At 53.9% G+C, this 12,424-nt stretch overlaps 2 protein-coding genes across 11 annotated transcripts in view; both read left to right on the top strand.

Moving 5' to 3' along the window:
- The first annotated feature begins 6,120 nt into the window (after window positions 1-6,120).
- SLC18A3 (solute carrier family 18 member A3) lies at window positions 6,121-9,389 on the top strand. Its single transcript, XM_086382902.1, has one exon. The coding sequence runs from the start codon at window positions 7,237-7,239 to the stop codon at window positions 8,809-8,811; it is 1,575 nt and encodes a 524-aa protein (XP_086239028.1). The 5' UTR covers window positions 6,121-7,236; the 3' UTR covers window positions 8,812-9,389.
- Window positions 9,390-9,536: 147 nt separating this feature from the next.
- Window positions 9,537-12,424, top strand: part of CHAT (choline O-acetyltransferase) — a 65,731-nt gene continuing 62,843 nt past the window's right edge. For 3 of the 10 annotated variants that reach the window (XR_015156698.1, XR_015156699.1, XR_015156700.1), the window contains exon 1: window positions 10,765-11,000. Coding sequence is in view for 6 of the 10 variants with exons in the window: in XM_086381647.1 (XP_086237773.1) it covers window positions 10,960-11,000 (41 nt within the window). In the remaining 4 variants the exon portion in view is untranslated. Of the gene's footprint in view, window positions 10,049-10,762; window positions 11,001-12,424 lie in introns of those variants that run through there. The other 7 variants (XR_015156701.1, XM_086381651.1, XM_086381647.1 and 4 more) reach the window with 6 other exon arrangements.

Below are 12,424 nucleotides of genomic sequence, written 5' to 3'. Positions count from 1 at the left end.
GGGACCCACACCTTGGTAGAGAAAACAGACGTGTGAGCACATCCCCATGATACAATATGACAGATACAGTGATAGAAACCTAATACTGGCCCAAGGGAAGAAGAAATCAGCTTTATTTGGAAGGTGGGACAAAGTGGCTTGATTTTGATCATAAAAGATGAGCAGAAGTCATCTAGGAAGCTAGGGAGAGGTATAAATAACAACAGCATCAACTCACTTCACAAGGAATCTCATTCCAAGAATACAAAACCCTGTGAGGCATTGTCAAGCCACCCATTTTACAGATGGTGTAAGTAGGGTTGGAGAGGTTACACAATTTGCACAAGGTTAGAGAGTCAGGAACTTGCAGAGGACAGACAACTCTGTACAGTTTTTTAAATGATGAAAACTAGATCCAGAGCATTTAAGTAAATTTACTTAAGGTTGGATAGGTGATGGAATAAGGAATCAAACCTAGGCATCATATTGAGACCACAGAGGTAGATGAATTATAGAGGACCTTTTATGTCAAGCTAAACAATTTGGACTCTTTCTCATTAAGATGAAGATGCTATGAAGGGTTTTAATTGGTGTGGCACTTTGCCACACCCACTCTGATTTATCCTGCCCAATAACTACAACTGATCATTTCTAGTAGTGAAGAAGTAGTATCAGTTACAGCCACAATGGACCTGTCCAGAATAAAGAGATATTACTTAATGAGGCTATTCTATTGAATGATGATGTTCTATTTAATCAGAACTACTACAGCTCAGGAAGAAAAAAAGACGAGGACTCTAATAGATGGGGAAGAAAACTAACAGGAAATTTACAAAAAAAAGAAAATACAAATGCTCAATAAACACATGAAAAGATGTCAATTAAAACAACTATATAATTAAAACAATAACGAACACCATTTTTATCCCCCATGAGACTGACAGAATGGAGAAAGAAAAGAGTGACTGTTAGCGAGGGTGTTGAAGGCTGTGTCCTCTGCTTCGTGAGGGTCTACGCTTCTACAGTCATTTTGGGGGGCAATTTGGAAATTTCTTTTCAAATCTAAAAAGCACACAGATTGCTCATACCTACCAAGTTGGTTTACCTCTGGGGAAAGCACCTCCAATAGAAACCCAAGGAGGTTCAATACAACATTGTCACATGTAAAAATTAAACATAACCCCAATGTCCGCCTAAGGAAAGAGCTATAAACACTGGTGTATGCTGTGCAGCAGCTAAGAAACTCATGCTATTTCTGTGTAGACTAAAGTGGATACATTGTTGAGTGGAAAAGGAGAGAACTGCAGAATGATACATATATAACAGCATTTATGTAAAAATATGTTTATTTAAATATAGAGGCTGTTTATATTACATTTTATATGAGTTCATGGATATGTATAGAAAGGGTTTAGAAAGGGCTTGGAAAATACATATTAAAAACAGTAACAGTGGTAGTATCTATGAGGTAATAGAACAAACCAGGGTTGGGAGCCAGAAAGAAACATTTATAATGCCCTAATTTCTATGAGCCATCTCTACAAGCAATTTCTATTTATGTACTATTTATGTGATTAATTTTCATTTTAATAAATGTAGAGATGGATTAATAAACCACTGACCCATCAGTTCCTATGCAAAGTCCTATGACCAGCACTCTGCTGAATGTGTACAAAGCAAAATCTTGTTATTAGATACCCAGACTCAGATCTTGCCTTCAAGAAGCTTCCGGCTGGGTGTTGGGGAAGAAGTCCAACGCCATGTGTGATAAATTCATGAAGAGGAGTAGAAGACACAACAGAATTCAAGGTGAGAGGAAAAGGAGGTCATTCACAGTAATTCAGGACTCAGGGAAGTATAAAAATCAGGCAGAGCTGGGCTGGACCAAGAGAACGTCCCGTTCAAAGTGCAGAGGTGGGAGCTCCTGTGGCCAACCGGGAAGACAGGAAGGATAGGGGCTAGGGGGAACGTGGTGGGAAGTCACGAGGCTGGGAGAAGAAGCTGGACTGTAGTCCTGGGCAGCAGGGGCCCTGCAAGGTCTGTTGGTGTCTGAGAATGTGCCAGAAACTTTACAGAGAAAAGAAGTTTGGCATCCATGCAGGAGTGAGTAGGCCGGGTTAGGAGGGAAGGGACAGGTTAGTGGGTAGCTGGCTGCCCCAGTGCAGGAGAAGATATGGTGTCTGGGCCAGGAGAAGGGGTGATCTTGATGGAGGAGGGAGATAAACCTGAGAAACTCATCGGATTGGGGTGAGAAGTGAGTGGAAGGGGCAGAGACAAAGGGGATTTTGAGGCTCTGCTTCCACTCAGTGATTTACAGGAAAGCAGGCCGGGGCAGCCCCCTCTCTGGGAGCTGTACAGAGGAGTTACGAGTCCCACACGCAGCGCAGGAACTACAACCCCTTTCTTTTCCCATTGGAGCCTAGCTATGCTGTGCACAGGCAGGTCTGGCCCCTAAGGACGGGCTGGCCAAGGGCAGGCGGGCACGTAGTCCTTCTGGCTTCCAGCCACCAGACTCACAGGCTTCCGGGAAAGGCTGACAGGGCCGCTCTGTTCCTTTGAATCTGAAAATATGTGGCTAGGGAAGCCTAAATTAATTAAGTGATGCTGAGGCCCTGAGGCCCTCCTGAGGAAGCACACAAGGGAGGGGATAGCGAGGGCAGGGTAAACTGCACCCCCACTCCCAGTACTGGAATCCAGAGAGCTCATGAGCATCACTGGAACTAAGCCTTAAGTGCTTTCTGGAGACAAAGAAATAATAAATCAGGAGCAGGTGCCCCGCCCACACGCTGCCACCAACATCAACCTGCTTCTCCACAGAAACATGGCCGTTTCACATCTCCGGGAACAGATGTCTCCATGAAGCAACAAATGGCAAGGCCCTGGAAGTGACTTGGTCCATGACCTTCTCAGAAAAGAGTCCAGGACGGACTGATGCCTGTCTCCAAAGCAGCACCCTCCACACATCATTCCCTCAGGAGTCCCCTGCCCCAAACACACACACACACACACACCACACATCACCTGGGCACAGGTGCATTATGGCTTTCCTTTCACTTTCTCCCCAAGCTGCCATATTCCAGGACCCCCCAAGTCCCTAACAAGCTCCACTATGGCTCTAGTACAGAGTGGAAAGGACTCTTTTTCCTAGCAGAATGAGGTCACAACTATAAACAATGGATAAAATGAGAAGAAAGATCATCAGTAAGAAGGCACCAATCCATACAAAGCAACAATAATTAAGCTCTCACTAAGTGTCACGCATTGAGCTAGGCCATCTCATAATCTTCATTCATCCTGGAGCAGGACAGCATGGTTGCTGAGAGCTGGATGCTGGCACTAGCCTGCATTTGAATTCTATCTTCACAACTTCTGAGCTTTCCGGCTGTGAATGAATTTCTATACCTCTGTGTCCCTACCTGTAAAAAGTTATTATGAAGGTTGACTAAAAAAGATTAAATGAATTAATGTTTGTAAAGTGCTTGAAACAGTGCCTAGCACTATATAAACACATTTATGTATCTTATAAGTAAGTTTCTTCCTTTAGTCATTCCACTTATATATCAAGTACCAGATATGTACTCTGTAGCAACAGTTACTATATCTGGTTGAGAAAAAAAGAGGGGAAAAAAACGCTTCCATTTTCTCCTACAGAACTGGATGGGAAGTTCCCTTTCGACTGCAAATCATGCTCAGATACAGGAGTCTCTGGGAAGGAATTTACTAAGAGTTCTAGTGAAGAAGCAGTCACAGGTGCAGGAAGATGGAGGGCTGGGGCCATTGTGGGAGGCTGGTTGGCGAATTGGAAAGCCAGCGCCAGCACCCTGGACAGCTCCCTGCAGGCCAGGGCCAGAATGGAGATTGCTCCCTTCCTGCCAAACCTCAGCCTCTTGCTGAGGCAAGGTGTCTTGGCCTCCCTGCTAACTCCTCCATCCTAGCCCTTGGGGCTGCTGATACATGGGTGGGGAGCCCTTCTAAGCTGGAAGCTGGGTGAGGGAGTTTGGTGTCCCTGGAGTTTCCTTAAGGAGCTTTCCTCTTCCTTCCATGGATCTTCATCTGCCCCTCTCCTTAGCGTTGCCAGGGAGAGTGTGTTTGCCTTGCACAACGAGCAGCAGAGGTGCTTTGGAAGCAGCATGAGGATCAGAAGCCTGGACCCATGGCCCCAGTTTAAATCCAGGCTCTGCTGCTGGACTCTCAGGCACATGGTCCAGCTTCGCCAAGCCCAACGTCCTCATCAATAAGACAGGCGGAATAGCACCCACACTGAACCAGGGTTGAGTAAGAGTTAAACAAAATAACATACACAACACCTCTGGCACAGAGATGTGCTTAATAAATGAGCCTGTTTCCTGCCTTAGAGGGAAGGAGGACTGGGGAATTACGCATGAGCCCAGAGATAACTTGCCGTCATGCTCAGGAATAGTCATGAATTCTATGGGCCAGAAGAGATCTGCATCTTGAAAGCCCTGGGAAAGTCACCCTTCTCTAAGATTTCATTGTTCTTTAGCCACGAAACAGAAAATTTCTGCCTTAAATTTCAAGCTCCCTTTTTCAAATCACATGAAGCAAACAATATAAATAATAATTGCTCAGTAGGTTGAAAGACTGTGCCTTTAAAAGCCTCATAATGAGAGAGTCAGAAGGAACTAGGGATCTCAAACTCAAATGACCAGAGAGCACGAGGCAGGTGACATATATTTGTGAAGCCAGCTGGAGAGAGACTGCAATGAGCTGGAGAGGGTGTGTATTGACTTATGGCTTTCAAATAAAATGTAAAATAATTATATCATACAGAGCCCTTCTATAGCACCCATTTGACCCTGAAGGCTGTGGCAAGTTAGGAGTCCCCAAACCCCTTACTTAACAGAGACCAAGGCTGGGGCCCAGAGAGAGGCTGTGACTTGCCCAAGATCATCCAGAGGCAGGCCTGTGTCCATACTGGAACTTCTTCCCTCCCTCAGACCAAGGACAGTTTGGACACTTCAGAGCCGGTGTCAGCAGCTCCTTAAGTGGAAGAATTTCTTCTCCTTCCCTGGGGTGAATGAAGAGATTGGGTGACAGGTGGCAAGGCTGCCTGCCACCTCTCACCCTGGTGTGCTGGTCTCCATCACCTCTCTCCATAGCTGTCTCAGGAAGAGAAGTTAGCTTTCCAGTGCCTTCTGGGCCTCCCACCAGCCAGGACAACTTAACCAGAGGGACTAGCTAGGAAGCCAGGGATACCCCCTGAAACTTTTATCTGCTCTTCACAAGACCCACATCTGTAAAACAAAGATAAAACAACACATTTTACAGATAATAATACCCACAGCAAGCACTTACATTACTATGTCCCAAGCATCCTAAGCAGTAGGAATCATCATCCATTTTGCAGATAAACAAACTGAGGGACGAAGAGGGGAAGTGGTTTCCCCCTTTCCCTCTAGACACCCTAACTAGTATGTGGCAGAGCCAAGAGCCATCTCAGACCTTTGCCTCAAGTTCTTTCCACTGCATGCTGATGTCTCCTTGGGGTGGGGAGCACCGTTAGGGAAGAAGCTGAACCTAACTGTAGTGTGTTTTTGAGGCCAGAGGGATGGGAAGAATTCTCTCTGACTCTGGAAGAAAGAGACAAACTGTAATCTCAACAGCACAAATCTCCCTGCCTCCACTGACTCAGAGCCTCTCTCCCGGGCAGTCTGCAGACCAGAACATGGACTCGATGTGCCATCCACGGTCAACGCTGGGGACGCACTAGGCCCAGCGCACATTCGGGGCTGCTCACCTTGTGTGCTGAGAGCTGGGTGTCTCAGTGGGTGTGGCCCTCTTAAGATGAGCTCCCCGCTTGAGCCTCTGCTGGGAGCAAAACTGATGGTTCCTGCCTGGAAAGTGGTTGCGGCGCCCACGCGGGGTCTCTTACAGTTCCGAGGGTAGACCATGGCTACATCACTTCCTGAGCCCACCCGGGACTTGGAGGTAGCTCTAGAGACTGGAGGTGGGGGTGGGGGTGGGAAGGGGGCGGGACCTCACTGGAGGGAGGGAGGCCTTGGTGTAGTGCGGGGACATCCTGGGAGGAGTTAGAACAAGGAGGGCGTGCGGAGAGGGAAGGGAGAGGAGGCGGAGCTGGGGGACCCAGACAGTTAAAACGGAAGGGGGGGAGCACTGGTGAGGAGAGGGTGGTGAGGAAAGCGGGAGGGTGGGCGGGACAGAGCTGATATTGAGGGCCTTGGGTGGGGACGAGGCGACTTCTCCCCTGCGTTCCCAAAGGTTCATGGTCAGGAATTCTCTGCTGTGGCATTCTCCCGAAGGGCCGGTCGGTCTGAACCCGGTCCAGCAATCTCTGAGCCTCCCTTCCCCGGCTTGGAAGGGGCCGGGGGGCGGAGCCAGAGAAACGGTAGGGGGAGTCTGTCGTCGGCGCCCCTCCAGTTCCCGCCCCGCAGTCCAGCTGAGAGAACAGATGGATGAAGCCGCGGCTCACCTCGGGGACTCCTTACCCGCTGTGCGCCGAGATGCAGACTGAGGAGGCGATCTGGAGCCCCTAGCTCCCCCCTCTCCCCCCGGGCCGGGGGGAAGCGGTAGCTGTGTGCCCCTTTCCGCGAGGAGAGACCGGACGCGGACCCCACGAGTCCTAGAACTGCTGGGGCCGAAAGCCCGCTTGTCGCGCGGCGCACCCATCCTCAGGGGCTTGGCCAGGACTCTTTCCACACCGAGACCCCTTCCTGGGCTTCCAGCCTGGGTGCATCTGGGGAGGGAAGCCCCTCCGGGCAGCGCCCCGCCCCCCGCCCCCGCCCCGCCGACGCCGTATTAGCATGAGCGACGCAAGTGGCCCGGGCACCACTCGGGGGCCGAGACTCGCCGCGTCACAGCCCCGAGTGTAAAGGGAAAAAAAAGAGTAGGCAGCGGAGGAGGAGGCAAGAGCCGACGCGAGGGGAGGGGAGAGCGGCGGGGCGAGCAAACCGCGGGCTGGCGGCAGCAGTATGCCCCTCGGCCGGCACCGGCGGCCTCTCAGCGCTGCGGGGGCGGCTCCCGGCGCGCGCGAGGCACAGCGCGCTCAGGCTCCGGTCCCGGCCCCTGGGCCAGCCCTCCTTTCCTGACTAACCCTGAGCCCAGCGGCGGCGGGCTCGGGGCTTGGTTCCGGACAGCGGCGGCGCCTCGCTGTGTAGGGTCCTTGCCTTTTCTGGCGCGCAGGGTCCCCCGAAGTTCCGCGCCTTCGTCTCTGCACTGCAGGGCGCCCGCGCCCGACCCCGGCGGCAGCGTCCTCGGAAGAGCGGCGGGGTGGGGGTGATGGAACCGGAGGCCCCGGCGGGTCAGGCCCCGGCGGCAGCCAGCAAGCTGTCGGAGGCGGTGGGCGCGGCACTGCAAGATCCCCGGCGGCAGCGGCGTTTGGTGCTGGTCATCGTGTGCGTGGCGCTATTCCTGGACAACATGTTATATATGGTCATCGTGCCCATCGTGCCCTACTACGTGCACGCGGCCAGCGAGAAGCCCACCCCGACCCCCAGCCCAACGCCGCCCACTCCGACCAATGCCAGTGCCGTCACGGTCAACACCTCAGAGCCCCCGACGGCTGCTATGCCGGCCAAGTCTATTGTGAAGCCCCAACACCCCAGGGACAACGAGGACGTGAAGATCGGGGTGCTGTTTGCCTCCAAGGCCATCCTGCAGCTGCTGGTGAACCCCCTGAGTGGGACCTTCATCGACCGCATGAGCTATGACTTGCCACTGCTTCTGGGCCTGGGCGTACTGTTCGCCTCTACGGTGATGTTTGCCTTCGCGGAGGACTACGCGACGCTCTTCGCTGCACGCAGCCTGCAGGGTCTTGGCTCAGCTTTCGCGGATACGTCTGGCATTGCCATGATTGCAGACAAGTATCCGGAGGAGCCAGAGCGCAGCCGCGCCCTGGGCTTGGCGCTGGCCTTCATCAGCTTCGGAAGCCTAGTGGCGCCGCCCTTCGGAGGGTTCCTCCACGAGTTCGCCGGAAAGTCTGCGCCCTTTCTGGTGCTCGCCGCCGTTTCGCTGTTCGACGCCCTATTGCTGCTGGTGGTGGCCAAACCCTTCTCGGCCGCGGCGCGGGCGCGAGCCAACCTGCCAGTGGGCACGCCCATCCACCGCCTCATGCTGGACCCCTACATCGCAGTGGTGGCAGGCGCGCTCACCACCTGCAACATCCCCCTCGCCTTTCTGGAGCCCACCATCGCCACGTGGATGGAACGTACGATGGCAGCATCCGAGTGGGAGGCAGGCATAGCCTGGCTGCCGGCCTTCGTGCCGCACGTGCTAGGCGTCTACCTCACCGTGCGACTGGCGGCGCGCTACCCACACCTGCAGTGGCTGTATGGCGCCTTTGGGCTGGCGGTGATCGGCGCCAGCTCGTGCCTGGTGCCTGCCTGCCGCTCCTTCGCACCGCTAGTGATCTCGCTCTGCGGCCTGTGCTTCGGCATTGCGCTAGTGGACACCGCGCTGCTGCCCACTCTCGCCTTTCTTGTGGACGTGCGCCACGTCTCGGTCTATGGCAGCGTCTACGCCATTGCCGACATCTCCTATTGCGTGGCCTATGCGCTTGGGCCCATCGTGGCGGGCCACATCGTGCACTCGCTTGGCTTTGCACAGCTTAGCCTTGGCATGGGCCTGGCCAACCTGCTCTATGCGCCCGTCCTGCTGCTGCTGCGCAACGTGGGCCTCCTGAAGCGCTCCCGCTCGGAGCGGGACGTGCTGCTGGATGAGCCACCGCAGGGTCTGTATGACGCTGTGCGCCTGCGGGAGCGCCCCATGTCCGACCGGGACGGCGCGCCTCGCAGCCCGCCCGGCCCCTTTGACGCCTGCGAGGAGGACGACTACGATTACTACACGAGCAGCTAGCGGCCCTGCCCCTCCCCTAGGCCACCCACCTGCTCCCCAACCCACCCCCACCCGCGAGTCAAGGGGGCTCCTCTGGGCAGCTCGGGCTCAGGGCTTGCCACCTCCAGCGAGTACGCAGCCCCTCGGCTGTCTTTATTTCCCCGGCCCGAGTCCCCTCTCTAGAATCTCTTCTGTGTCCTTTCTTTCCTCCAGCCGGGCGTGGAGCACCTAGGCACGTAAAAACTGACGTGCTTTGGGAAAAGATGAAGAGACGCGCTGGCCGCCACGTCGGGGCTCCCCGATGTAGAGCCGCGCCTCTGCCTGTCCTTCCTTGCGTTCCTTCCAGTGCCAACTGGGCCCGCTGCACCACGGTGCCTCCGGGCCGGTTCAATAAACTATATCTGTGCGAGGCCGAGTCTCTTTACTGATGGGGGTGGGCGGCCGGGCAAGGGACCAGGGAAGAACGGGAGGATGAGCTGTGCCTCTAGCCCCAATCCCAGTCTCAGTCCAGCGGGCACGCTGGAAGCCCGTGGCTCTTTTGCAACCCGGAAAAGGAGATACGGAAGAAGCGAACCCAACAAGGGCTCTCACGCACGAACACTCTGTTGCACACACCGCCCTCAGCCCGCCGCAGCCCCTCCCTCACCCAAGCCCAGCGCTGCGCTCCGGGGCGCCGCCCCGGGGAGCCAGAGAAACCGCTCCATCCGGGTGCGCTGGTCCCGCCCCTTAAGGACACACCCTGAATCAGCCACAGAGCTCTACACTAAGGCGCCCAAGCTAGCTGGTCTTCCACTCGAGACTGGCAGCCTGTCCCGTCCAGGCTCCAAGAGAGAATGGGTCCGAACTGTTACGGGCAGCCGAAGAAAAACCGGCCGTGTCTTTAAGGGCTCGGTATCTGGAAACTGCGCGTGTGGGCTGTGTGTGTGTGTGTGTGTGTGTGTGTGTGTGTGTTCCCTAGAGAGCTAGACTCCATCCTACGAGGAATACAGGGAACAGTTGTCGATGTGTCAACTGGTCCTGGCTGTGCAGACTTGAGTCAGGGCTGGAGAGGATGCGAGTATGTGAGCTGATACCAACCTCCACCCTCCCTGGTCCTGAGTAGAAGAAGCAAGACCCTGGGCTGTCAAAGAAGTCTCCCCACCTTGAGTGTGGGTCCCCAGAGTCCCAGGCTAGCATTTGTCCAGCATTCCCAGCCCCGCCGCCTGCTGAAGGCCACAGAGTCCCCGGATTCCGCCATGGAGAGGCTGCCGCGTTGGGGGTATGCCTGTGTGTTAGACAACGTCTGTGAGGGTCTGCACTGCTGGTGTCTGCACGTCTGTTCTAAGTCTGCGTGTCCAGCTCTGTGTGCGTTTGAGCAGGGTCTGTCTTTGTGGGTCTGTCTGTGTGTGCCTGCGGTGTAAAGATCTATAGGGGAGGGGGCACGCTTTGTCTAGGAAAGATGTCTGCCTCTGACTACAAGTCTCTAAGCATCCCCAGGTGTGTGTATCGCGCATATTCCTTATAGTACCAGCCGAGATAAGTGGGAACAGAAAAGGAGGGCCTGCAGTGACGGACAAACAGATTTATTAGTAGTACTACCAATGTTATTATCATTATTATATTCTAAAAGAAGTTGTAATAAGGTTTGAACCTGCCCTAGACGGTGGGGAGGGCACAGATTTACCCAGACTCAACCCTCCCCAGAGTTCTGCAGAGTCAGCCAGCCTCTGCTAGGATAAAGGGGATGGGGGAGCGCGGGGACTGGGAAGGCTGAGCTGAGGGCGATGGGCACCGGCGGAGGCGTGTTTTGACCCCTCTTCTGGGGCCTGGATTCTGGTGCCTTTCTGAAAGCTCTATCCGGGAGGCCGTCAGAGCTAGGGATTGGGGTCGGGGAGGTGGGATCCCGGAAGGCGGGAGGAGGGGGGGGAGGACGGAGGATGGAGAGGGAGGGAGGCAGGGGTGGGGCTGGGGGAGGGAGGAGAAGGGAGAAAGGGGAGGGAGGAGGAACAGGATGAAAGCGGGGAGGGGACTGGCGCGGCCGGCTAGCTCGCAGCCAGTCGCGAGGCCTGGGGACCCGGCGACGTCGGAGGCTCTACCACGGACCCCGGCGGTAGCCCCAACCCCCCCACGGCTGACGCGCCCCGGAATCCCTTCCGGCTCACATTCTAGCCCCTAGTCCTGCTGGGTGCGATGAGGCGGCAGCAGAGAGGAGGAGAGCAGGAGGAGAGCAGGTGAGCAGGGCTGGGCTCCGGGAGCGGGGAGCGGGGAGCGGGAGCGCGGACCGGGAGCGGGGAGCTGAGCTTACGATCTGAGGGAGGCTGGGTCCAGGGACTGTGCCGGGGGGAGAGACCCCCAGAACCTGCGGAGTTCCCCCAGTCCCCCGGGCAGCCGCCGTCGGGGAAAACCAGGAGGATGCGGGATTCCCTGGCTCTGGTGTTTCCCCACTCGGGGTGGGGACAGGAGGACAGGGGGCTAGATGATGATGTCGAATTTAAAATGTTGTGCAAGTGAGAGTTGCGAGTTAAGATTTGAGGTAAAATGAAGGCTGCATTCCGTAAGATAGCACCTCAGAAAGCTGAGACGCTGTTCGGAAGAGGCGGTGGGGAAGGGCAGTATATACGTGATTTTGGTGAAGGGAGAATACATGCAATCAAGCACATATTTTCCCAGAGAGTTTCTACTAGTCTGGCGAAGCTTCCTGCCAGTCACCAGGATCAGTCTTCACCATGAAGGACTGTAGCAGACCCATAAAATCAGCTCCTGAAAATATTTTATCCGCAGACCTGTGGTGCCGGTCCCCCCACCCCCATTTCTGTTCTTCACCCTGGACTCCTTTCAGGGGGTGTTGAAGGTCAGCAGCTGCAGCAGCACTTGATTTAATCCTTGTGGAGGTAGATGGCAAGTGCCAGTTTGAAGTTAACAGGGCCCCCTCATGGTTATAAGTTCAACAATACTTGGGGAGACCTTTCAAGACCATTTTGTCCCACAGTACTAGGAAGGCTCATTCCTAAGTCTGGTGAAGATTTCTCTGATAAGCCACTTAATGTGCAGCTACTGGACTGGGTTTATCAACAGTAATCAAAGGGCTCTGGACCAACCTGTCTTACTCAATCTGTTATGGTCGAGGAAAAATTCCCTCTTGTAATATCTTCCCATATCTAGAGTTATGTTATTACAAACATTGATTGCATTTAGAGCTATATATTTGATCAACTGCTTCAAACCACCTAGTCATCATTATATTTATTGGTGGTTCAGTCACACATTTGGTAATGCAAGAAACAATAATCTTGTAATACAGGTAAAGTACAAATAATATAGCTAGCAGTATTATTAAAGTCATAAGTAAGAATTAAACCAAGAACTTCCATTAGGTGCAATCCAGTATATCCCCCTTTCACTTTTCACTTTCATGCATTGGAGAAGGAAATGGCAACCCACTCCAGTGTTCTTGCCTGGAGAATCCCAGGGATGGGGGAGCCTGGTGGGCTTCCGTCTATGGGGTTGCACAGAGTCGGGCACGACTGAAGTGACTTAGCATTCTATTCTAATCTTTATCTTTCAAGGACGTTATATATTGGCACTATCCATAAGGCTCTTACCTGATTTTCTAATTACTAGGCTGGTTATCCTTAGTATAATTTAATTGTTCCCA

This window comes from Bos grunniens, chromosome 28, assembly GCF_055505025.1.
Source record: "Bos grunniens cultivar Pamir isolate PY7600 chromosome 28, Bosgru_T2T1.0, whole genome shotgun sequence".
NCBI classification, from domain to species: Eukaryota; Metazoa; Chordata; class Mammalia; order Artiodactyla; family Bovidae; genus Bos; species Bos grunniens.
This window is presented reverse-complemented; position numbering and strand designations above follow the sequence as displayed.

Coding starts and splice junctions, on each gene's coding strand:
- SLC18A3 (XM_086382902.1), top strand. CDS start 7,237: ATGGAACCGGAGGCCCCGGCGGGTCAGGCCCCGGCGGCAGCCAGCAAG.